We start from the raw sequence: 25249 nt of genomic DNA on the forward strand, positions 1-25249 counted from the left end.
ATGTTATATAATTTCTTTGGCAATGAACAGTAAATCAACTGCAAGATAACATGTACAGCGATAATGCTTAGTTCGAAATGACTATGACTAACTATATAACCTTGAAGCACGCTATGCATATGAAACATTGGCAAAGATGGTATCACCGACAAATATGAACCAAGTCAGTTTGCAAATATAAGTAGACTATATAAATCACCTCTTACGACTCTTCTTCTTGGGTTTTCTTTTCTTCTTCGCTGCGGCGCCTTCTTCTCCCTCGGTACCAATAGTTGTTACACGTACAGGCCACTTCTTCGCATGCTCTCTCTCAAACCCGTCCTTGTCTCTCCGGAATAGGAACATTGTAGCTCTTGCATCCTCCACACTGGAATGAGCTCCATCTTGAATCTCAAGCCCAAGAAATTCGGACGCGAGTAGTTTCAGTCGTGGTGACCCTCCACCAGCAATCTTTCGATAAGGAGGGTACTTGCTTGTGTCCCGAATATCACGCTTCGGATGACTCAACATCAGAGCTTCCAGATCGTTGCGAATCGAGTGCCCGACTAGTATCGTATTCTCTAGTATCTGCGCAACGTCCTTTTGAACCTCTTCGAAGGAGCGGGCTTCGATCATATGTTTGGGTGCTATCCCGCTCACATGTGTCCTCCAGTCGGTTACTTTCTCTTTAGGTCGTACATATGAGTCGTAGACTTGGTCGCCGTTCCAATTCACAATACTAACTCGAGCGAGCGCAGATTCTTTATCCGGATCGGGACCGACCCCAACCATTTCACAATCCATTGCGACGTATTTTCCTATTTCGGCACTATCTCTATTCATTAGAACAGTAATGGATAGGGAAACCACAAGGGACAGTTCACTCACGTCTCATTAAGCCCTTCATTGGGTTTTCCATCACGAGGTTGATTCTTTTCTACGACTTGGGGGACTGGTTTTTCCGTGGCTCCTAAGGACCGGCGTCGCTCCCTTCCCAAGCCTTTGGCATCGACTATGTCGGTCATGCTTTTCACTTTCGAGAATTTCCTTGGTCTGTCCGCTTTCCTTTCGATTACCGCTTCGACTCTTTTTCGCTTGAGACCATTCTGCGGCGGTCGTGTTTCTTTCTTTTCTTTGGGGGTCGTACTCCCCTTGAGAGTAACTTGGAGTTTCTTCCAATTGGAAGAAAGGCTTTTGAGTTCCATTATACTCAATTACCGTCTGCTCGTAGCAGTGTCATGATGAAATTGACATTAAAATTGAATGATCAACTTAAGAATGAAATTTGGCGGAGATGAAACTTTTCGCGGGTCTTTGAGCAGATAAGACATGCAAACCATGCAAACACGGCCTTATCGCTGTCCTCTAAATAACCCTAACTTTGGCTGCCCATCAATTAGAAGAGAGAATTGATGGAACTGATGTGCTTTTCGTACATACGTACAGTTGGTTTTAAGCATACGCGTTAAGCGGTATCTATTAAAATTGACATGGCCAAATGATTGAGAAATTTTGAGGTGGATTTGGACCGATTCAATAGTCAAGTATGAGAGAGTGCCCCACCCATCTTTTATATACAACATGCAAACGCCTAGTGAATAACAAATTATAGAAAGCGCGATATGAAGAGAAGAAGATCCCATTGGGCTTTTTCACAGTCCAGGAATTTGGAAGTCCTTGTAAGCCCATTTCTCGGTGACTTTTCTCTTGGGCTTCTTGGACTGAGTAATAGGCTTACGAGACTCAAGCTTTCCTTGAACGATAAGAGTTCTGAATCGATCATCAAGCAGGTTTCCCTCCGGTTTCAAAAGTCGTAATGAGTCTTGTAGCTCATCAGGAAGCACCAATTCAAGTGACTTTTCTGGAACACTGTGGAAAAGAATTAGCTTCTGCCGGTATAACAAAATGTCCTCTTGAACTTACGGATTTTTACCCAACGGCCTCTTGCGAAGAACCGTATCATCGCCCTCGTCGGAAGAACTAATGTCTTGCTGTAGTTGTTTGCGAAGGGCCTCTTCATCTTCCAAGCTTTCGGTAATGCTCTCAATACTCTTTGCTTGCTCCTCTCGTTGTTTCATCTTTGCCTCCCACTTGGCCTTTCTTTCTGCTTCCTTGCGGCGTTTAATTTTGTTTCGTTGAGCTTGCGTTTTCCGCTCGGGTCTCTTCTTATTCAACCATTCTGGCTTTTCATATTCGCTTTCAAATCCTTCCCAGGCACTCTCATCGTCTGACCTAACCTCGCCGTCGTCATTCTGAGCTTCTTCAATCAAGCGTTGTCGTTCAGCTTCCTTCTTTGCCTCCTCAATTCGTTTCTTTTCGGCTTCAATTTCCTTATTTCCTTCCTTGACGAGAAGGCCATCCCATTCCTCGAAGGATGGGTTGTAGCTGACACCACCAGTAGGTGTCTTCACTGAGGGAACGGGCTTCCCGTTTGCGGCAAGAGAAATTGGCTCTTCTTTCAATGTTACAGGAGCAAGTTTCTCTTTCTTCTTTGGCACATATTCGAATTTATCGTCGGCAGTCTCCACTGAATCAGCCCAAGGATCATAGCTCACACCGTCCTCTGATTTTGCAGCTGGTTTGTTCTCTTGAGCAACCCGTTTCAGCCTAGACCATTCTTTATTGCTGACCCAATCGTTTTTCTGTTTCTTCGTCTTTGGTTCGATTATACCGTCTGTGACTTTAGAATTTGGTCGTTTGCGACTATCTACCGCTGGGATTGCCGAACGCTGTGCGAGGATTTCGTCGGATTTGAGAGGCTTGCGTCCCTTTCGATGTGCTTTCGCCAATTCTTGGTCGCCTGTTGTGTCGAGAGTAAAGAGTTCATGCGATGGCTTTTCTGCAACGACACCACTAATTTGCGTAAGTTTTGCACAAGAAAAGAAAACGACTACAGAGACTTACCCTTTGATTTCTTCTTCACGAACTACTCGAAGACCTTCCTGGACTTGGGTGACATCAACGTTTTTGCGCCAGGCCTTCTTACCTTTCCTGGAAGGCTGTTTAAACTGCTGAGGAGCCTCTACTGCCTTTGAATTAGTGGCAGCCATGTTGGTTCGTCGTGCTTGTTGTTGATAACCGTTATCGAACGCTGAAAATGAAATTATTTTTTTTATCGATAATCCAGCAAGCGCCAAGCTAGGGCGGGGATACTAACACTATTCGGGACTAGCATGAATAGCGTCTAGTCGCGGCGGCTAAACTCCAACGCTGTTTTCTACTTGAGTCAAGCTTGGCAGAAACTACTTCAAACTCTCAGCATCATACTCACGTCCAGCCTCGATTGTTGACCATCGCCGCCCTCATTTTCGCTCTACCGGTTCGGATAGGATATTATTGACGATATTAAAGAGTTACTTATTGAGGCTGAAGGTCTCAGAACGGCGCGATGCCTGTTGTCAAAGGCGGCGTTTGGTCAGTTATTTCGAAACCGCCGTTCTCTTACAATTTGCTAACGTCTCTACAGGACCAACATAGAGGATGAAGTTCTTCGTGCAGCAGTAAGTAAGCCGACCTATAACAATAATCTCATATACACTGACTTCTCGCAGGTATCGAAGTATGGACTCAATCAGTGGGCGCGTGTCTCATCGCTTCTTGCGCGAAAAACCCCAAAACAGTGTAAAGCGAGGTGGGTGGAATGGCTAGATCCCGGTATTCGAAAAATCGAATGGTCGAGGGAGGAGGATGAAAAGTTATTGCATTTGGCAAAATTGATGCCAACACAGTGGCGCACTATCGCACCGATCGTGGGAAGAACCGCAACACAATGCTTGGAGAGATATCAAAAACTTCTTGATGAAGCTGAGGCGCGTGAGAACGATGAGCTAGGTCTAGGTGGTCCTGGAGGCGAGGCACAGGCTCCGAGTGCAGATGATGTCAGACGCTTGAGGTATGTAATACTCCTATCCTCTGCTACATGTGCTGTTACTGACAGTTATAGACCTGGCGAACTTGACCCAGATCCTGAATCAAAACCTGCTCGGCCCGATACGATCGATCTTGACGAGGATGAAAAGGAGATGCTGAGTGAGGCTCGTGCTCGCTTGGCCAACACTCAGGGTAAAAAGGCGAAACGCAAGGCTCGAGAGCGCCAGCTTGAAGAATCTCGTCGACTAGCCGTCTTACAAAAACGCCGTGAACTTAAAAACTCCGGCATAAATATCAAGGTTGTTACAACGAAAAAGGGTCAAATGGATTATAACGCCGATATTCCTTTCGAGAAAGCTCCTGCTCCAGGTTTCTATGACACTGTTGAAGAGCAAAATCGAAATGAACGACAGCGCGAGTTGTTTGATCCTCGGAAACACCAACTAGCAAACAAGCGCAAGGGTGACCAGGAAGATGACGTTGAGCGCAAGAAAAGGAAAAACGACAAGCAGTCAACGTCAGCGGCGGCTGCTCAAGCTGGTCGTATGCAAAAGATCCGGGAAGCTGAGCAACTTAGCAAGCGCCGCGCTCTGAATCTGCCCGCCCCTCAAGTGAGCGAGGGTGAGTTGGAGGATATCATCAAGATGGGTATGGCCGGCGACAGGGCAGCCAAGCTGGCTGGTGAAGAAGGCACTAGGGGCTTGATTGGGAATTATGCTGCTATGACTGGAGCTACGCCTATTCGAACCCCGCGAGCACCTCCTCAAGAAGATCATATTGCAAACGAGATCCGCAACATCAGAGCACTTACTGAAACCCAGTCGTCTCTCTTGGGTGGCGAAAACACTCCGCTTCATGAAGGAGGGGCTTCCACTGGCTTCGATGGCATCGCTCCTCGTCGACAGGAAATCGTCACACCAAACCCAATGGCTACGCCGTTCCGGCAAGGTGCAAATGGCATTGGTGCTACACCCATGCGAGGCGGTGTTGGCCCTGGAGCAACGCCATTGCGAACGCCAAGAGACCAATTTGCACTTAACAACGACGATGGAAGTCAGATTATTAGCAGTACACCCCGGGAAGTGAGGATGCGCGATAACTTTATGCGACAGCAACTTCGTGGGAAGCTTGCTTCTCTTCCAAAACCGAAAGAGACGGAATGGGAACTTGAAGAGCTTCCGTCAGAGTCACAAGAGCCTACGGCTAATGGCTACGAGGCGGAAGAGGATTCTGCAGTACGCGACCAGCGGGAAGCAGAGATTCGTCAGAAAGCAGCCGAAGCAGAGTTCAGACGGCAGACACAGGTTTATCAACGATCCTTGCCGCGGCCAAGCGTAGTTGATGTCACTGCGCTTCTGGAACGTGTCTCGCATATTACAGACCCTATTGAAAATATGATTGCTAAAGAGGCCGCGAAGCTCATTGCTAACGATGCAAAGAAACATCCACTTTCCGGTAGCAAGATCAATGGCAAGCCGCTTAGTCTTGACAAAATCGATGACAAGTGGCTTGAATCTGCACGTGCCCAAATTGCAAACGCTGTATCTTCTGAAGACATTAAATTACAATGGCAAGCTGATTTTGATTCAACTTGGAGCACAACGCACGAAAGTGCACTTCCCGGACTTGCCATCTATGACGATGATGAGGACGCTTTAAGACAAGAGCAGAATATGATCAACGCATTTGATAATGTTCAGAACACACTGGTGGCAACTGCGGAGCAGGACAATAAGATAGAGAAGAAACTTTCATTGCATTTCGGCGGATACCAAGCCCGTGCGAAGACTCTACGAAACAAAATAGTGGAAGCGTCTTCAGCGCTTGAGAAGACTAGATTCGACCTTGACACATTCCGCACATTACAGGTCGGAGAAGACGCGGCACTTCGCAGTCGTCTCGAGCAGTTGCGTGATGAAGTTACGTTGGTAGTTCGTAGGGAACGAGAGGCCCAGGATATGTACAAGGCCAGGAAGGAAGAACTTGACGGACTGCTAGAGGGTGGCGTGAATGGATGGCATTGAGGTTCGATCGAAGGTCATGACCGAAGGGTTATTTGACAATTCATGTTGTATATTATCTAGTTCTAGTACTATCCTTAGGCGTCTATCTAATAACGTGAGGGAAAATTGATATTTGTAACAAGTTTTCTGATACGACCTGGAATTCCACAACGAGTACCACGATGTACACATCCCTTGGGAATAGAATTGAGACTGAAATAAACGATCTCAATAAATTGTAAAATTAGTCTCGTGGACTTCACAGAGACTTTGCTGAGTTATACAGAGGATCGAAAATAGCTGGCAAAATTGTGACTGAATGCGGCTTCAAGTCACGACTGCTGCCTGATCCGTAAGGCATCGGCGAACGATATCAATCTCCTTCCCGCAAGGCTTCATACTCACCCAACGACAATCGTTAAATCATCGAAAAACACACGCTCAAAGGCCCTATTTTATCAAACTGGTCGCACGATAATTGAAGTCTATCAAATAAAACATCGAAAAGGCAATTTAGGATCAAAATGGGGGGATGTGACGATGCTGGGACACCAGATCCAGCAGAGAAAGGGTTTGCCACTCTCGCGACACTCAGGTATGGAATATTAATTCCGATGTTGATTTCAATATACATGAAAGGTATCTTTTATGCGGTCGCATATACTTACTATGTCCATAGGATCGGTGTGAAGGCTATGGTTGAGAAGGTAATGCTGTTCTCCTCCATCACCAACATACGAATATGTCACGTGATATCATCGAAAATTTATACATGTGCTGATATTCGCGACGCAGGATGGTAGTCATAGAAAAGCTGAGATTCTGTCTATGAGACAAAGGAAAGACACTCTTTACGTTTAGTGAGTACCACCTCCTAGCAGAACTAGAGAGGGAAGCGACATTGACTGATATCGTATAGTGTTCACTATGTCGACTTCAACAAGCGTTTAGATGGTGAGAATGATCTCTTCTCTCTTTCCATATTCCGCAAAAGCTGACCAGTTCTGATTAGAATGGATTCCGGCGACGCGTATTGACCTGTCGCAGGAAGTAGAATGGCCTGCGCCAGAGAAGCCAGAGAAGAAAAAGGCCCCCAGCAAAAGTGCAACTCAGAAACGTGCACGAGCAGATAGTCGCGATATCTCATCAACGCCAGACCTACTTACTGGCAAGAATGTCAATATCAGCAAGGTTGTCCGCCTTTCGAAGGCTGGCGGAAAAGAGAATCGTGCAGAAGAAACGCCCTTGAACCTATCACTCGCAGGCTCCGAAGCAGTCTCTATAGATGGTACGCCCAAGGGGGAGTCTGAAGATGTCGACATGGTAGATGCCGTCGATACAAAACTCGAACATCAAGAAAAAATGCTAGGCGACATGACCCGCGAAGAAGAAATCGAAAAACTCCGAACAAGTGGAAGTATGACCCAAAACCCGACGGAGATCCATCGTGTTCGAAATTTGACTCGCCTTCAAATGGGGAAACACGAAATGGAGCCATGGTATTTCTCGCCATACCCGGAATCCTACCAGGACGCGGATATAGTCTACATTGATGAGTTTTGTTTGAGTTACTTTGACAATAAGCGGGCATTCGAGCGGCATAGATCGAAATGCACACTTGTTCACCCGCCGGGAAATGAGATTTATCGTGATGACAACGTATCCTTCTTTGAAGTCGACGGCCGTCGGCAACGTACATGGTGCCGAAATCTCTGCTTGCTGAGCAAGCTCTTCCTCGACCACAAAACCCTCTACTACGACGTTGATCCCTTCTTGTTCTATTGCATGTGCACGCGCGACGAGACAGGCTGTCATCTTACCGGATACTTCTCCAAAGAAAAGGACTGTGCCGAAGGTTACAACCTAGCTTGTATCCTAACTCTACCGCAATATCAGCGTCGAGGATTCGGTCGTCTCCTCATCCAGTTTAGTTACGAGCTTAGCAAGCGCGAGGGCAAGCTTGGATCTCCAGAGAAACCACTCAGTGATCTTGGTCTTCTGAGTTATCGTCAATATTGGAGGGAGGTTTTGGTGGAGTTATTGGTAGAACCTAATCGAGAGGCGATCAGCGAATTCGATCTGGCGACTCTGACTTCAATGACGGAGAAGGATGTGCATGAGACACTGCTCGTTCTTAATATGCTACGATATCATGTAAGCACTACCATAGAACTTTCTTCCTTTGTTTCTTTACTGACTTCTCAATCACAGAAAGGAAACTGGATCATTGTCCTCCCGGACGCCATCGTCGAGCAACACAATAAAAGGTTAGAGAAGGAGAAGATCAAGGGCATCAAGAAGATCGATCCCACCAAATTACAATGGAAGCCCCCCGTTTTCACTGCTTCCAGCCGGACCTGGAATTGGTAATCTTGATGTTTCTTTGTTTCTGGTCATGTTCTCTTATGATTACGGTTGATATGTTCCTGGGTTTATGATTTCTGGCGTTGGTCTTGGAAAAGCTTTTTTCAAGGTGGCCTTCTACTTTCTTTCCAGTCAAATGACTCAAGAACATATATAATTAAGTTCTAATACCATCGACAACAATTCTTGAACGTGTTATTATGTGTTTTACATACTACAGTCCGGAGCAAGTGCTGAAGTTTAGAAGATGAAAATTCATGAATCCATGTTTTCAAACCATCCCCCCTGATTCATCCATTAAAATTGATTGATCAGTGTTGGAGTCACTGAAAGCATGCGTCATTCCACTTAAGGTACATAATATGAACAGAGCGTACAATATGCCTGTAGCACTGGAAGAGAAATGGCAAGGCATTATTGATATTGTATGCCGAGTCTTGGTACAAGAATAAAAATCACAGGCCAGGTATGATGAAAGAAGAAAGTTAAGACATGAAGGATAAGAGTTAATAAAAAAGATAAGGATGATGAGCTTCATGCCTAGTGAGGCCATCTCATCCCCTCCGAGCCATGTCCTCGTAGATGTTGGAGAAGACCTCACTGCATGATTTAGCACTGAATAAAATTCTGATTTGAGGAGAAAAACCGATGTGAGAAAGATAGGCGATTCATCAAGCTTCAATAGAAGGACGGTTGAGCTTTTCGCGCCGAGCTTCAATAGACTGGAGGGGAGCAATTGCACAACACACAAGACCAGTACAACATACACAAGGAACCACCTGACTTGTTCAAGTAAAGCAAGAGGCGTCGACAGTGTCTCAATTCTATCCGAAAAGAGACGATAGAGATGTGATGTATTTTTCACTTGGTACATGTTTTCGTTGCCTATATATCGTAGCCCCACCAGTATTGAGGAGATTAAGCGTCGCAATTAGTTTTCGCCGCTTTTGATCACGTGGGAAGACGAGCCCTGTCGTTTATTGTTATTTGAACCATTGTATTTCGTCCCCGGCTCCCTGGGTTTGGTGCTTTTGCGAGTACGGAAAGTGGTGTTTCCTTTGGATCGTGAAGTCGCCAAAGGAAGCTTTTTCGACAAGGCTACTGAAGCCACGTTATCACATCCAGGAATATGGACGACGATATTCCAATTTCCAGACACATCTTTCTTGGGAAATTCCGGAGTGAATGGCTCGACGGTATGAACCTGCATGGGTCTGAGAACTTTGGGCCGAAGACGAGCTGGCGGAGGGAGGGCTGCATGCCACGCATTCGGCGGTGCCATGACAGGTACACGAACAACAGGCAGCGAACCTGCTTCCCGGTCTTCGAAAATTGCTTCTTCTTCCTCAACTTCCTTAGAAGTCACCATTTCGACATCTCGAACGTCAACTCCTCTAATTTGAGGAAATGAAACGGCTGCCGGATGCAAATGTGATTGGACATCCAAGGGTTCCTTGGTTGCAGACGCAACAGCCAGAATATGCTTCTTCTCTGGAGTCGCCTTGCCAAAGAGCCCATTGATACGATCCTGCCAAGAAGTTGCGCTCATAGAGGGGTGCGGCGGTCGCAACGGTGTCGCCGCCATGGAAGCGAATGTTGGTGGTTTCGGAGGGGGCTGGCTAATCTTAGGTGGCAAGCGAACTATTGGTTTGGGGATAGGTAAATTAACCAAAGGTCGATGAGCATCACCGCTATATGCAGGGTGAGTCGAATACGCCTCAGGGGGTGGTGGTGACGGACTCCGAGGACGTCCATCATCTACAGCCAGAGGACCTCGATAAGTATCCGTAATAGTAGGGAAAAAGCGAGAGCCGCGGTTGGGAACATTGCCAAACGGCCGAGGTTGAGCTTCTGGGAATGGTAGGCTGTCTATAGAGGCATCAAATCCATGAAGTGCTGGTAGTGATCCCGTGGATTTAGTCGATTTCACCACGTCAATCACTTCCCTTTGATTCACTTGATCTCCAGACCGCACCTGACGCCAGGTTTCAGAGAAAGTGACATTAAGGGAGGCAGGAGGCTCATCGCGCATGGCTTCAAATTCTCGCTGAAACTTAGCATTTGTTTCAGCATCTTGCTTCGCGGCGACTGAATGAAAATTGCCCCAAGCCGAAGTCGCTGCCTGAACATTTCGACGGGTATCAGCTTGCCAGGGGCTATGTTGGGCATTGGGAGGGCCAATGGGTCGTGGTCTCACGATAGGCTGGAAAGGTTCATATGGCGCATGAGCACTATCGGATGGAGGAATGGAAGTTAACGACTGCTTATGTTCTGCTCCAAGTCTCGCACCAACAAACGGTTGCGAACTAGTGGTCTTATCAATATTTTGTAATGAACCAATAGGAGAAGGTTCGGCCAACCCAGCAGGCCCACGGAGAGAGAGATCGTGCGAAAATGCGGTCAAATTACGGTCGAAAGTACCGTTGCCAAGTGTCTTGTCGCTGCTGAGAGGCTTCCACATATTGGAACTTGGGGAAGAGTGAGTGCTAAGCTTAGGTCCGGTTCCCCAAGGAGAGTATGAGGAATTTTGACTTGCTCTCCATTGTGATTCCTTGTCTTCCAATGCGGGTAAATCGGCATTTTGATCTTTCGGCAATAGTGCTTCGTCCTGCAAAACTCCATTGGTCTTGACTGTCTCATGTTTGACGTCGCGTTGTGGAGAAATGCTGCGTCGACTGATTGCCAGCGGCTTCTCGGTGGCTCGTTCATTGGCTGCAACCAATTTCTTCACCGACTCAGGATGATGAACCTTCATCATTCCATATTGTTTTGGCTCTCCGCTGGGTTCAGGAACAGGAGGCTTGGGTGGAGATTGTATGATGTGTTGTGCACCCACCGTTGCAGGTTGGTCTTTGGGAGATGCCTTGCTTGCTGCTGCCGTTAATTCGGGCTGTTCGTCAACTTTCGCAGTATGTTTCTCTTTATCTGGAGCAGGTCCCAGAGCTTCGAGCTTCAGGCGAATGCGTTCTCGACGTTCAGCTTCCTCCTTTTGTTCTTGCTCTAGCCTTCGTTGACGAGCTTCTAGACGCTTTTCTTTCATAATACGTTGTTGCATAAGGATAACATCTTCGGCAGAAGCCTGGTTAGTATCCTGCTTGATTTCTTCTGAGGTCGACGGCTGGCTACTGGGAGGCGCATAAGCTGTGTTGTTGTTCGTTTTGGATTGCCATGTCTGATTGGGTGGTGGTTGGGTTGCGGGTTGTTCAGACGGCATAAAATCTTTCGAATGTACCGTTTCGCTCGGTGAAATTGAGTGATCTACCACACCGTTAACTTGCGACCCTCGTCTACCTTCATAGAACTTTCCCTGATTGTCTGGTCGCCCGATTGACATACGACGTCCGTAGCTCCCACTACCACCACTGACGTTTGATGAAGCACGTCGACGCCCCCAATGACCAGGCTCTTGGTGGCTAGATCTGTAGGTCTGGAATGCAGCAGATGGCTCTGCAGGGCCACCAGCTTCATTATTACCAGGCCTCTGTAGAACCGTTGCGGGACGCATATGACCATCACGGGCGGGGCCTTTGCGCGTATCCGGCACTGGCTCGTATCGGCCGGACTGGGAATTGAAGAGTTCTCTGGGAACATTTGATTGGCTCTCTCTCCAAGAGCGATTGAAGTCGTCGGCCGCTATCTCTCGTGCAGGTATTGTAGACACGTTCTTATCGGGAATTGTGTGGTCCCTAGCTTGAAATCGAGCGGTGTGGTGGCTTTGCACTGTTTGGACAGGAGGATTTACCGGTGAAACCCTTTCAACGGGGGGTAGAGAAGCCCATGGAGACTTCATTGGGACCGGTGCAGGGGATTTTGTCGTCAAGATAGGCTTATCGGACCCTGACCGCGAGGCAATAGCAGCCTTAGCCTGTTGCTGTCTTTCCGCATTCGCTCCCAGGCGTAAGACCGTTGCGTTCGGTCCAACCGTGGTGGACGATTTGGAGAAGAGAACCTTCGCACTGTCCCGAGCCGGAGGTTGCGCCGGTATTGCAATTTCATTTGCTTCACTGGGATCGCGAATTTCCTGTGGCGGAGGCTGGGTATTTTCGGTATGTGTAAGTTTGATCTTCGTGCCGTCGTTCCATTCAATAGTTTCAGGTGCCCAGTCATCCTCGTCGTCATCAATGTCCGCCCACTTTGATTCTGTTCCATTTCCATCTTCTTGAATTCGAGACGTCATATGGATACCATATTGTTGTTTAAGTTCTTCGTCCGTGAGATGCTTCGTGGGCGGCGGTTGAGCGGCTGTGCACAGAACTTAGCAGGTTTCGCAAACAAGAACCATCCTACTTACGCCTATTTTTATTCCAGACTTGGCTGGCATCCGGACCACCAGAAGAGCCTTTCAACCCAGCTGCTGCATGTTTCGATGACGACCCCAATCCACTCGTTGTCTTCGCAACCAAACGCGGCCGTGTTGAGGGTTGTGGTGAGGCGCTTGACGGGGTCACCGAAAGAGTCGCTAAGATAGAGTCAGCATATGTCACAAAGAGACACGAATCCTAGAAAACCATACATTTCTCACCAAGTTTTGGTGTCGTCGAAGTTCCAGGCGCCTTGGGCACTGAAAATTTCGCAAACGACACGGGCTTAAAAGCCGTTGGCTTCTTGATCGAACCGGTCCGAAGATGTTGTCGGCCATCATTACGACTAGTGTCTGTATCTGAGCCACCCAAAGAACCACCATCTTCACCACCATCGGACAGAGACGCCGCTCCGTTTAATTCCAGAGCTCTCGTCGCCACAGCAGCTGACCCATTTCTACCAGTATCCTATAAAGTATGAGAACGCTTTCATTCATGCCGTATGCTCTTTCGTATCTCACCTTGTTTCCTTCACCCGAAGAATTCTCGGCCTCGCTTGTGTCCATGGTTCTTGTGTCACGCTGAGATGGTTCTATATTGTTGGCTGATTTGTTTTGAAAGTTGAATTCGATTTTGGTAATCCTCCCCTCGCCCCCTTCAGCAGAGTACTTGTCGTTTTTGCTCGCAGGAACGTCGGAAGACGAAGGCTCGCCGCCCGACCGGGTTTGGTTTACCACATCGTGACTAGTCTGCTCTGCCATACCAATATGCAATGCTAGATTTTCGGCATGAGGAGTCAGTATCAAGTCAGAAAATCGTGTCGACGAAAATGAGATAAAACAACGACACGCAGGAGAATTAATATCCAGCGCGAAAGGAGAATGCTAACCGTCAAGTAATGGAGGCTGCCACGGTGTTGTGATGAATAACTGAGCGGGAGCCCTTTCTGAGATACACTGTTATCCTTCCTAGTCACACGGGAACAATAGAATAGAAATCCACGTAAGGTCTGGTCACTAAAAATCAGGCACCATCAAATATTGCTGCTCTTGGGTGATAGCCTTGAAGCTCGATCCCCGTGGTGCGATAGTGAGTCGTGTTTGAAAGACAGATGATGTTAGAGAGTTAACCGGAAAGCACCAGCATGCAATCGGGGTTGAAGCCAGGCTGATGTGGCCGTTTTAGGTTAGCGGCGACGACAATAGCAAGTGCGACCTTCCAACACCACAAGCCGCAAGGCTGAAAGGCGGTCTGGTCTGGCATAACAATTGTTCTCTTTTCGAATCAAGACGAGGAGTGTCAAATAATGAATAGTTTATCATTGCAATTTCTACTGCGCTTCTTTTACACGTTGATCTTTCATAGTGAGCGATGGCCACAGGAAAGAGGTAGTGAAAACATATTCCGTAGGAATCAACGAATAATGACTAAGAGTGTTGGCTAAATGGTACGAGAAATATTGGAATGTTGAACAATCGAACACTTTATTGAGACACTATGACAAATGAAATGAGGGAAAGTTCCATGCATAACCGCTACACACTAGCTTACACGGGGAGAGGTATGTCTTTCTGTAGGTCGATATCTTGGATTCTTGTTTCACAAATATATGTACAGCTTCCTCCGCGCCCACTATGATCCTTTCTTAGGAACATAGTTTAGTGAGGGTGGTTCTTGTGGTGGCCTATCCGCGAAGTCGGCTGTCAGTAAGCTGTGCAAAAGTCAAGGAGCGGAAGCAGACTTACGCAAATGGAAGTAGTACTCCATGCTGTAGCCGACAACCAAAAGGGTTCCAATGACGTGGACGAGGGCTATGTGTATCAATTAATGTATATTCACTCCCAGAAATGACAGCCTTTGACTTACGCATGCCGGAAGCATTCTTTCCGTTGAAGTAGCGAGCCTGGTAGCGCTCAAGGAATCCGGAGGGCTTGGGGGTAGGAGCGGGACCACGGGGGAGACCAGCGTAGAAGCCGACTACACGCTCCATGCGTGCAGCATCCTGAGCGGCGCCAAGTGCCTATATTATTGTCAACATCTGTAGATATTTAAAATCGCGAGGTCCATAGGAAAGCGGTGGAACGTGGGTGATTTGGCATGGGGTTCGTAGCGGGCCGATCGAGGATCATGGGCGAGGATAAAGGCAGGGAAGAGTTATGTTGGACTCACATTAGGGGATGTAATCTAACACTCCGTAGTCAGCAACAGGTTTCAATTGACTTTCGATGAATGTTGAGGTTTGACAAACCTTGGGAGGGATGAGGGTGGACAGAGCCCGGCGAGTGATGTAGCTCATTTTGCTAGTCTGAAAATCTATCAGTATGTCGAATTGACCATATGCAATGGCTATAATGACTCCAGCACGGTTGCGTACCTCGAATGTAGCGATAATCCTAGGCTTGATGACGGTGAGGAACGGTTGAGGAGGAAAGCGAAGTTCTACCCGACATCCCGGAGAGTTAGCGTTCCGAATGGTTAGTTATCACAAGCCACACTTATGTAAGCATTACTGCACCAGCCACTTGCCGCTGGGAAAGTTGAACATCATCTTCCCAAGAGAACTTCCTCCACACGTTCATAGACACCAGCGTGCCGCCTCGCGATTCACCATGTCGTTCATTAGAGCTCGCAGCATCGCTCAGCTCCGAGCTGCTCGGATTGCCCACCCTGTCAATGCTCGTTTTTTCTCAACTCCTACCGACGGTTCTGTGAAGGTCAGCCCTGCCGATGCCCCGACTACACCACCGAAGGATAGCTCCTTGATCAACAAAGAGGGTCCCGGAGAGGCAATGGCTCGCCATCAGCCAGATTACAATGCGACAATTGACTATGCTACCTCGTATGTGCTACAGAGCTCTATGAAGGAGGATCAGTGCTAATTGTGTCTCAGGACCTTCTCCCCAGTTCCGAAGCGGGTCATGGACGGCAGTGAGCCAGGCGAGGCCGTAGCTGCCGCTGTTCTTTCCGGAGCGCCGACGGATTTGCAAGCACGAACTGTCAGGTAAGTTGTCGAAGGATTGGATATAAAGATGGCGGGGTGCTTATACCGAATTCTCAGAATTTACAAACCCACGAAGCCCGCGACCCAGTCTGGTACTTGGCATAGTCATCATTGGCGAATGGATTGGGATGTCCTAGGAAAGGGCTACCGATGGGAGAACCCGCTCATGGGCTGGCAATCTTCTGGCGATGTTATGCAAGGCACTCACATCAACTTCAAGTCTAAGGAGGACGCCATTTTATTTGCCCAGAAGCAGGGATACGAATACTTTGTTCAAGAGCCCAATGAGCGCAAGTTCGTTCCCAAGGCATACGCCAACAACTTCATGCACGAACCCAAGAAGATCAAACACATCCGCACTAAATAGAGGGTTTCTATTGTATTGTACATATCGAGCAGTTTCATTCAATCCAGTTCTTTCTATTTTATCGAGCATTGCAGATCCGTTTCGGTCCATGGAAGATTTTACACTGAGGCCTTCTTATTTTTTTATTTTTTTGAAGGTATTAGAAGTCTTTTTGAAGAGATTAACATGCGCCCAGGATTAAAGCCCTAGTAGAAAGCTGTGTTCCTCATGCGGCCATTGATCAAGAGTCACAGCTTGCAAACCTTTCATCTTTCAATGAAAATGGACTTGCTTTTTTCAAAGTATGAGCGAGCTTGAGTCTAGTCCATTTTACAACATGCTCTCGAGATCATACCCATATAATGCCCAGAAAGTTCCAATTACACAAAGTAAAAGGCAGCCAAGAAAGACAAGCAAGACCGAGATCAACGCAATGGAGACCTCTGATGTTTAGAATGATAGTTTATTCGCTCATCGCAAGGTTGTGGCCTCTTCTAGAAGAAATTACCAGCAATGTCAATGAGGAGACAGGTGAGCTCATGCAGAGCATAATACTAAAAGAGGTTCCAGGTCGCACAATCATCGCGATTATACTTCGTGCGCATATCTTGGCCAATCTTGAGATGATTAATGTTGTTGTTGTTGTTGTCGCAAGTGCCACCAATAAAGCGGTTAAGTCACTCAAATCCATCGCTGCTTCAGCAGCTTTGCCATGGCAGATATATATATATATATATAGTTCGCACCAGACCAGATACGGGTCTTGCGGAGTGAAATGAAGCCTAAGGCCGACGGAAGGCATATCTGGGTAGCTAGCTTTATATCAGGTCAATATTGAACATGACATGGGAAGTCAACTGCTGTTCTCATCTGTGGTATGACTTCTGCCTACCCAGGCAAACTTGATTCACCGAATACTATCAAATCCATTAATTGAATAATGAAACAGGCACCCATCTATTCTCAAACCAGAGATAATTCCAATACGAGTCGGATCGGAAAGCCAACCTAAAACGGATTATCGGAGAAATCGTTGCCCTCTAGTCAATATAGAAAGAGAGGTAATGTTCGGGACTCACTCGAACGGCTGCAGAAAGTCTAGTGTTATTACAATAAACCACGTATTCTAAAATGACTTGTTGTATCGTTGATGAATGTCGGAGAAGACCAGAACGACCTAACCCCGCCACGTCCGTCGATACCCGTCACTATCTAGGTGTGGAACACACAAATCGAACCAAGGTCGGCCTGACACCCAGCGACTCGTAGCTAACTAACCCAGTAACTACGCGTACATGACCCGCCGCCCGCTTGGTGAGGTATCAATCTCCGATAAGATCTAAAAAAATTTCCGAGCAACAATCGTTCCTGCAACAACGTTTTATTTTATTGGATACTCATTTCACTTCTGCGCTGCTGTATTGAACATTCATCTTTGAGAATTTGCCCTGCATATTGGAACCTCTATTTTTGAGATCACATCATCTTTAAATCAGACTAATATGGCCGAAGTTTCGCACGCTACCGTTGCCGCCTTGCGCAAGACATTGACCTCCGAAACAGAGCCCCTCGCTCGCAGATTCCGCGCTCTATTCTCTCTAAAGCATGTCGCCTGCTTAAATCCTCCTACCGAGCAAACCGTACCTGCTATCGAAGCCATAGCAGCGGCATTCACATCCCCCTCGGCGCTGTTGAAGCACGAACTGGCCTATTGCCTGGGCCAATCCAAGAATGCCGATGCGGTCCCTCATTTGTTGCACGTGCTCAAAGACAAGGAAGAAGATGCCATGTGCCGACATGAAGCTGCAGAGGCGCTGGGTGCACTAGGATCCGAGGATAGTCTGGCGCTGTTGAAGGAATTGAGAGATGATAAGAATGAACCGGAAGTGGTGAGGGAGACGTGCGATATTGCAGTTGATAGGATTCTGTGGGAGATCTCAGAAGAGAGGAAGAAGGAGAAGATCAGACCGAGGTATGTTTTTTATGAATTAATATTTTTTTGACAAGAAAAGGATTGATTAACATAGACTAGTGACTTCGCATCAATCGACCCTGCACCGCCGCTTCCGCAAGTTGCTAAAGAGCCATCTATTCCTGAACTGGAAGGTACATTGCTAGACACCAAACTTCCTCTCTTCAAAAGATACCGTGCCATGTTTGCCCTGCGAGACCTTGCCTCGCCACCAGACCTACCCACCGCCGTCCCTGCCATCGATGCCCTGTCCAAAGGATTGAAAGACCCATCCGCGCTGTTCCGTCACGAGGTTGCGTTTGTCTTCGGCCAGTTATGCCATCCTGCCTCCATACCAAGCCTTACGGAAACATTGAGTGACTTGAATGAGATGGGCATGGTGCGTCATGAGGCTGCAGAAGCCCTCGGAAGTCTCGGCGACGAAGAAGGCGTTGAAGAGACCCTGAAGAAGTTTTTGAACGATCCAGAGCAAGTTGTGAGAGACAGCATTATTGTCGCACTTGACATGGCCGAGTATGAGAAAAATGGAGACAAGGAGTATGCCTTGCTGCCCGAGGCTACTGTGTCTGTTGCTTGATCGTATCCCTCCCTCCCCGATATCTTCCCCATCAATGAATGATGACCTTCTGAAAACGGCGTTGGTTGCTATCTTAATTGGTTGTGGATGTCGATTTTCTATGCACTTATGAAAGTACCATTTCGTTTGGGAAAAAAAGTCGTGTATATATTAATTGTTAAAGGTTTCCCTAAAGGCGCAAAAATGTTAGAATAGGTTCAAGAATCAAGCCGAGGCATACATACTTGTAACCACAAACACATCTGTAGAAAACTGTTGTACCCTCATCAGCACTACGCAGTTGCGCAGTAGTGAAGAACATTTCTTTTCGGCCACACTCGGCACATGTGTGTTGGGTGACAGCTTCCATTGTTCGGTCTGCGGCAGTCAATGTCTGTAAAGCAGACCTTTTCGCTCGTAGAGTGGAAGGGAAGGCATTTGGTTTGGACTCGGAGATGATGGTCTGAGGAGGAATATCTATAGTAATATCAAAAACCGTAAGTTTAATGGTCTTTATGTGTAGATTTGCCTTTGATTGTTTCTTTTACCTTTGTTTTTTGCACCACAGGCACCACATTCCAGAATAGCATCTGGAGATCCAGTACTCTCTCGCAACAGGTTACCGCAGTCGGTGCAGAAAATGAGAGAGCCAATTGCTGACATGTTGATAATGATTTGGGGTTGTTCTTTATAAGAAACTAGAGAAAATGACAATGCGATGCAAGTGCTCAAGAAAATGGCTGGCGTGAAGACAAGATCGAGGTTCTTTTAACTCTTGGAGAAATTTACAGCCTATGCTCCCAATTCGGCTTAGCGGTGGGTTTCTTAGCACGCCAGCATCAGGTGGAGCCAATCTGGCGGGCAAATCGCATCGCCGCGTATGACCGAATCCGCGATCAAAGATCCAAAGGAGAAACTGACGAGTTCGTTGACATTCTTGCCATGGACTTATTTGACTGATGTCACTTTTAATCCACAGAGTCCTCGCCAGATGTCACTACTGTATGGTCGAACCAAATTTCCGAATAGGACTCCCGCCCTGGGAAGCAGCGAAACATCATGGATCAGGGTCGATTTCCAGCAGTCCAGGTGGTCATTGGTAACCTAGGGCAATCTCAGAATCACTTTCATGGCGGCACTTCAGATGGGACATCCAACGGCGCCCCTAACGGGATGCCCCGACCTGTGACACGCCCGCTACTGGTTGATGAAGCCTTGCAATTCTCGCCCATGAGCACTGCGCCTGTGTTTGGCTTAGGTGAGTGCCTGTCTTCGTCTCATTTTCTTTACCGAACCCTCACTTACTGACGGATGAAAGACTCAATAACTCGCCCTGATGTTACCGGACAATCTTCGACTACCCTCCCCGCATACTCGCGAACGGTCGCCCGTAAATTGATACAAGATTTGGATACCGAAGTTAGGGCGGGAACCGAAAAGTCTCCCCGATTCATGGCAGTCTATGGAAAGCTTTTGAACCAGCATTTAAGTTCGGATAGGCCGTCAGAGTTGTATGTACATATCCGTGAAGAGACTGCACTTCGCTCGTTGCTAATGAGTTTGTCACTTGGTGTAGCAAATTCCGGTTTCCAGCAAGCTTGGATCAGTCCAAGAAGCCAGCTCAACGTGATGGCCGATCAGGACTCACCAGCGGATTAAGCCCATTTGCGAAAATGGTCTTGGATGGAAGTGATATCGCATTCAACTGTAAGGAATTTTTGGTGTTCCTTTGAAGTGAGGCTGATCTGACTGTTATAGACCCGGAACCCAAGTTGCCGTCATCAGGCACAAAGACTCCAGGTAGCTCCTTCCTTTCCTTTCACTTCCCCTGCACTTTCCCCTTTAATCACCCATACTAATATAATACAACCCCAGTCCAACCAGGATCAGGAAAATTCCTTCAACCTGCTGTCGTTATCCCGCCTTTCATTTCTCCAGCGACCTCTGACTCGTTCGTCGACCAAGGTGCTGCTAAGAAGCGAAAACTGAATGTGGAGGTTGAGAACTATGCTACCAGTTTGAGGCTCAAGGATCAAAAGGAAGAAGCGGATGGGGCTCTCTTGAAGCTGCAGGATTTCATGCTTGAGATTTTTGAAGCAGAAGACCAACTCGAACCAGATACTTCATCAGTAGTGCTCAGTCAAAATCCAGGTTCCATGTTCAGGACCGCCAACGTCTTGGAGGTCCGTGGGCCTATTCTTGGTCCAGAGAGTCATAGTCGACTCCAGAAGTCTTTACAGAAAGTTGCTAGCTTTGGACGATTGCACGACATTCCTTCTGAATATCTTACCCGCCTTCAAAAGCTCTGTGAATGTCCCATAGTGGCTGCGCAAGGCCTGGACTTACGACTAGACAATACTTTGAATGATTCAGACACTCAACTATGGCTTCAGAAATTGGAAGATATACACAACACACTTCTCGCCATTGGCACACTACTTCAAACCATGTCTGGGCGACAATCCGAGCGAGATCTATGCCCTGAGGACCTATTGCAAGCAATACCGAATGTCTTGACAATCTTGTTCGATCACTGCATTATTCCTTCGGTGGAGGTTCGCCCCATCGACGAAGGAAAGCGGCTTTTTGAAGTTGTGTCTCGGAAGAAAAAGATCTTTGGTACCCTACTTCATCAAGCTAGAAAGCTGATGAATCTCCTGGCGAACTTCCTCTCCCGAATAGACGTCTCTGAGAGCGTTATCACATCTACTGAGTTCTTAGCAACTAAATTGATCTTTGTCGAGAACGCACACAACGACAAAGACTCAGCTGTCGGATTTCAGAAATTTGAACTCGTGCGTCGCGCAGCAATGGATGTCCTTGCTAAGGTATTTTCACGTTATCCTGCTCAGCGCCCCTTCATTCTCGATGAGATCTTGGTGTCGCTGGAAAAGTTGCCATCGACTCGTCAAAACGCTCGGCAATTCAAATTGATAGATGGGAAAGCCATTCAGCTGCTGACGGCTCTCGTCATACAGCTCGTGCAAACTACGGCTTTGGATATTCCCCAAACCAAAAAGTCCAGGATCAGACCTAATCATCTGGCTAGTAATGGTGCTAATGAGGATCAGGATGACATGGATGTCAAGGAAGAAGATGAAGACAGTGACTCTGAAGATGAAGATTCTTTTAAACTATCTTTGGAACGCCTCACGAATCGAGTTAACAAACTCTACGACAACGCGGTGCGGAGCGCTCAGTATATCATCAAGTTTATCGTCCAACGGGCGATGACATCAACAAAAACCGGCGATCAACCTTACCGAAACATATTGGACCTTTTCACGGAGGACTTGATCAATATATTGGGCTCGACCGATTGGCCAGCTGCCGAGTTACTGCTTCGTATCCTCGCATCGCACATGATCGGCATAGCTGAACTTGACAAGAGTTCCTCGACGGCCAAAAACATGGCCCTTGAATTGCTCGGCTGGATGGGATCCGGTATCTCTGATCTTACAGCAGCTGCCCAGCACTTGATCACTTCTATGGAGGATGGAGATAACAAAATAACTCAGTACCTGCGGCAACTCTATGACGATCACATAAGTCACGCTCTCCATATGCAAGATTTGATTCCGTCAAATGGTCCCTACCGTATCACATTGGAGTACCTCCAGGATAGAGACCTTGATAACTGGCAGCTTACTAGTGCTCGAGGATACTACATCGTTCAGTGGGCTAAGACTGTCTCATCAACATACTATGACTCAGAAGATAAAGATGTGATTATTCAAAAAGACGGAGGGGTCGATGAGTTACTCTCTATCTTTCCGAAGTTGCTGTCAGATCCGAAATGGTTGGAAACAAACAAGTGAGTCATCCGAAAACAAACAGAAACAATGTAGCTGACTGGGATACAGACACTATGACAAGGTTTCTACAGCCCACGGCAAATTTGCTTACATTTTGACGGTTCTGAACATGGGTTTTTCGAAAGCTTTTGATACGATCTTCAAGGTCCTGCTAAACTCCATCACAAGTGACCAGGCTAAAGTCCGAAGTCGTAGCTTGAAGAGTGTCATTACTATGCTCGAGAAAGACCCGAGTCTACTAGATCGTGACTCGTCAGTCATGCGTGTGGTGCTAAGATGTGCCACCGATGCCTCGCCCATGGTTCGCGACTCGGCACTGTCTCTGATAGCGAAGTGTATCGGACTAAAGCCAGCCCTTGAAGAAGAAGGCTGTCGGGCTATTCTTGCTTGTGCTGCCGATTCTACAGCTGGAGTGCGGAAGCGTTGCATAACGCTACTAAAAGACATATATTTCAATACCACGCGCAAGGATCTCAGGCTTGCTATACTTGATAGTTTGCTTCAAAGAACAAGCGATTTCGAGGAGGCTGTGGCTGTTCAGGCTCGGCAGACGATTGAAGAGATCTGGTTTACACCATTCGTCACATCTATTGATAATCTGCATGACGCCCCCAAATCTAAAGTTGCCCTAGCGGAACAAACCTCTCTTGTCATCAACTTAGTGCAACGCAGTGAAACTGCGGCAGATGGCTTAGGCTCGTTTGTGAAGAAGGTCGTCTCAGGGGATCCCAAAGCGACTAGTCAGAATTTCAAGGTCTGCAAAGCGATGGTGGCGAACATGTTTGAGCGCCTTATTGACGACCCTGGATCATCGGAAAAGCAAGACCACCAAGCACTTCTTCAAACAATTACCATCTTTGCGAAATCCAGCGCCAAACTTTTCAATCCCGAGCAGCTTCAAACACTTCATCCATACATTGGGCACCTTGTCACAGCGGACGACCTTTTCATCTTTCGTTCAGTAGTTGTGATATACCGTTGTGTACTTCCCTATATCTCCTCGGTACATAATACCTTTCTCAAAGATGTGCAAAACGATCTGTTCAAAAGTGTGGCGAAACTTGCCAGATCTGAACTGAACGAAGTCATGGCGTGTCTTTGGACCATCAATGGTGTTCTTCATAATACTGACAGACTGGTTAAGCTTACGATCTCCGTATTGAAGGGCATCGGTCAAGCAAAAGGCGTTGATCTCACAGACAGCAGTAAGGCCGACTTACTGAATCGAGCTCGCAGCTACATTCGTATTGCTGGCTGTGTAGGACGACATTGTGATCTCGAAAAATTTGAACCTCATTTCAAGAAAGCCTTTCCTACGTGGAAGGGAAGCACAGTGGCCAGTCTTCTTGTTGATTTCATCTTGCCGTTCGTGCACCACGATCAACCACTTGAACTGAGAACAATGGCACTTGAGAGTCTAGGCTCGATTTGTCAATCTTGGCCGGCGCAGTTCAGTAGGGAAGCGCCTAGGAAGGTGATATCGGCTATTTTCAAGGAGGACAACGCTGGCCTTCATAACATTATCCTTCGAGCCTTTTCCGAGTTCTTTGCAATCCACGAAGGCAAACAAGAAAAGCTTGTACAGCCACAGGTTGAATCTACCGATGCGGAGGCTACGACGAGACTTGGTGGATCGTTGAAGGCCAGCGACAATGATGGCGCAGCGGCACTGATAGCCCAACACTTTCTTCATGATATGCTTCGGATCGCTCACTCTAGCCAGGACGCGTACGCGTTGACGGCCATCGAACTGATATCGAGCATCAATCGGCAAGGCCTTGTGCATCCCAAGGAGTGTGCTGGCGTCCTAGTCTCACTAGAGACATCAACGATTCCTGCCATTGCAAAGATAGCGTACGATACCCATAGGATGCTTCACCTGCAGTACGAATCGATGTTCGAACGCGAGTATATGCGAGCCATCCAAGATGCTTTCGTCTATCAACGGGACATCGTTGGCGATTCCAATGGAGCAACGCCTCGCCCGTACACCGCAAAGCTCGCACCGCTTTTCGACATTATCAAAATTAGCAACAGCAAGTACCAGAAGAAATTCCTTGCTAATCTTTGCTCGAAAGTTAAATTTGAATTGAAAGCCTTGGATGTTACTGGCAACCCTCCTGAGCACCTTCTCCTGGCAAGATTTGTCTGCCAGAATCTTGCTTTCTTTGAGTATGCCCAGTTAGCCGAATTGATACCAACCATTACTTGCATGGAGAGAATTGTTTCATCCACCGGTACCATCGTTGCACATGCTGTCGAGACGGAAATTTTCCCTCCGCAGCTGGAAGTGCCTGCCGCGCAGCCCATAGCGCAGCCCGCAATGCAGGGCTTACACGATCAAGTCATGAGTGTGCCAGTGGTACAACCCACACCCCAGCATACGGTCAAACCCTATCTCTTGCGCCAACTTGCAACTGCTGCAGCCGTCTTATCCATGCTCTGGGAGACAAGAACCCATTTGCGCAGACAGTACGGTATCACCCATGGCATGCGACACAGTGAGAATAAAGCGAACATCAAAGAGCTTAACAAGGCTCCTACAAAGGTGCATGGCATTACTGGGGACCGCTACTGGGACACTATATCCAGCAACATGACATGTCTTGATAGCGAGGAGAATATGTTGCAGCAGTGTCGAACCTTTGCCACTCTGCTCTCCATCGATGATGAGCTAAAGGTTCCTAACGGCGAAGACGAAGACGCGGATCTGGACGACTTAGATGCACCTGGTGAAGATGACCCTGGCGCTGTCAATGGCGGCAAACCGATGAAACGGAAAAACTCTGTCAATGGCGGCACGCCTGCGAAACGGCCTAGAGGTCGACCGCCTGGCAGCAAGAAACGGCTGAGCTCCGAGACGGCGGATTCTTTTGTTTTTTGAAAATATTTTTTTAGGGAGGAATTAGTGGCTGTTGTTCTTTATTTCTGCACGACTTGGCTGGCTATCTTTCATGAGGCGTTCTACGGTGAGGAATCTCCAGATACACATTAACTGTGATCGTTTTCATCTTCTTTTTAAGCGTGTATATTTTTGAGCCT

General features: G+C 47.4%; 10 protein-coding genes across 10 annotated transcripts; 5 read left to right on the forward strand and 5 right to left on the reverse strand.

The window, feature by feature from the left end:
• Positions 1-195: 195 nt before the first annotated feature.
• Positions 196-1184, reverse strand: EYB26_005808 (uncharacterized protein; the record flags this gene model as incomplete). The annotated part of the gene is made up of 2 exons (XM_054265088.1): positions 196-808; positions 868-1184. The coding sequence occupies 2 exons, from the start codon at positions 1182-1184 to the stop codon at positions 196-198; spliced, it is 930 nt and encodes a 309-aa protein (XP_054121063.1).
• Positions 1185-1631: 447 nt separating this feature from the next.
• On the reverse strand, positions 1632-3029 carry EYB26_005809 (uncharacterized protein; the record flags this gene model as incomplete). Its single annotated transcript, XM_054265089.1, has 3 exons — positions 1632-1848; positions 1903-2832; positions 2884-3029. The coding sequence occupies 3 exons, from the start codon at positions 3027-3029 to the stop codon at positions 1632-1634; spliced, it is 1293 nt and encodes a 430-aa protein (XP_054121064.1).
• Positions 3030-3367: 338 nt separating this feature from the next.
• Positions 3368-5873, forward strand: EYB26_005810 (uncharacterized protein; the record flags this gene model as incomplete). The annotated part of the gene is made up of 4 exons (XM_054265090.1): positions 3368-3393; positions 3446-3479; positions 3531-3871; positions 3923-5873. The coding sequence occupies 4 exons, from the start codon at positions 3368-3370 to the stop codon at positions 5871-5873; spliced, it is 2352 nt and encodes a 783-aa protein (XP_054121065.1).
• Positions 5874-6376: 503 nt separating this feature from the next.
• Positions 6377-8222, forward strand: EYB26_005811 (uncharacterized protein; the record flags this gene model as incomplete). Its single annotated transcript, XM_054265091.1, has 6 exons — positions 6377-6447; positions 6532-6559; positions 6648-6712; positions 6772-6806; positions 6865-8006; positions 8064-8222. 6 exons carry the CDS (start codon positions 6377-6379, stop codon positions 8220-8222), a joined length of 1500 nt encoding a protein of 499 aa, XP_054121066.1.
• Positions 8223-9147: 925 nt separating this feature from the next.
• EYB26_005812 (uncharacterized protein) lies at positions 9148-13278 on the reverse strand (the record flags this gene model as incomplete). Its single annotated transcript, XM_054265092.1, has 4 exons — positions 9148-12458; positions 12508-12675; positions 12730-12985; positions 13039-13278. 4 exons carry the CDS (start codon positions 13276-13278, stop codon positions 9148-9150), a joined length of 3975 nt encoding a protein of 1324 aa, XP_054121067.1.
• Positions 13279-14175: 897 nt separating this feature from the next.
• Positions 14176-15096, reverse strand: EYB26_005813 (uncharacterized protein; the record flags this gene model as incomplete). Its single annotated transcript, XM_054265093.1, has 7 exons — positions 14176-14201; positions 14263-14328; positions 14384-14537; positions 14687-14701; positions 14766-14822; positions 14892-14956; positions 15033-15096. The coding sequence occupies 7 exons, from the start codon at positions 15094-15096 to the stop codon at positions 14176-14178; spliced, it is 447 nt and encodes a 148-aa protein (XP_054121068.1).
• Positions 15097-15126: 30 nt separating this feature from the next.
• On the forward strand, positions 15127-15885 carry EYB26_005814 (uncharacterized protein; the record flags this gene model as incomplete). Its single annotated transcript, XM_054265094.1, has 3 exons — positions 15127-15356; positions 15408-15518; positions 15576-15885. The coding sequence occupies 3 exons, from the start codon at positions 15127-15129 to the stop codon at positions 15883-15885; spliced, it is 651 nt and encodes a 216-aa protein (XP_054121069.1).
• A 1481-nt stretch (positions 15886-17366) lies between these two features.
• Positions 17367-18413, forward strand: EYB26_005815 (uncharacterized protein; the record flags this gene model as incomplete). Its single annotated transcript, XM_054265095.1, has 2 exons — positions 17367-17836; positions 17897-18413. The coding sequence occupies 2 exons, from the start codon at positions 17367-17369 to the stop codon at positions 18411-18413; spliced, it is 987 nt and encodes a 328-aa protein (XP_054121070.1).
• A 150-nt stretch (positions 18414-18563) lies between these two features.
• Positions 18564-19055, reverse strand: EYB26_005816 (uncharacterized protein; the record flags this gene model as incomplete). Its single annotated transcript, XM_054265096.1, has 3 exons — positions 18564-18582; positions 18638-18869; positions 18941-19055. The coding sequence occupies 3 exons, from the start codon at positions 19053-19055 to the stop codon at positions 18564-18566; spliced, it is 366 nt and encodes a 121-aa protein (XP_054121071.1).
• Positions 19056-19451: 396 nt separating this feature from the next.
• On the forward strand, positions 19452-25091 carry EYB26_005817 (uncharacterized protein; the record flags this gene model as incomplete). Its single annotated transcript, XM_054265097.1, has 6 exons — positions 19452-19650; positions 19711-19903; positions 19969-20099; positions 20151-20192; positions 20268-22206; positions 22256-25091. 6 exons carry the CDS (start codon positions 19452-19454, stop codon positions 25089-25091), a joined length of 5340 nt encoding a protein of 1779 aa, XP_054121072.1.
• Between the last annotated feature and the right edge of the window lie 158 nt (positions 25092-25249).

This window comes from Talaromyces marneffei, chromosome 4 (genome assembly GCF_009556855.1).
Source record: "Talaromyces marneffei chromosome 4, complete sequence".
In the NCBI taxonomy this organism is placed as follows: Eukaryota; Fungi; Ascomycota; class Eurotiomycetes; order Eurotiales; family Trichocomaceae; genus Talaromyces; species Talaromyces marneffei.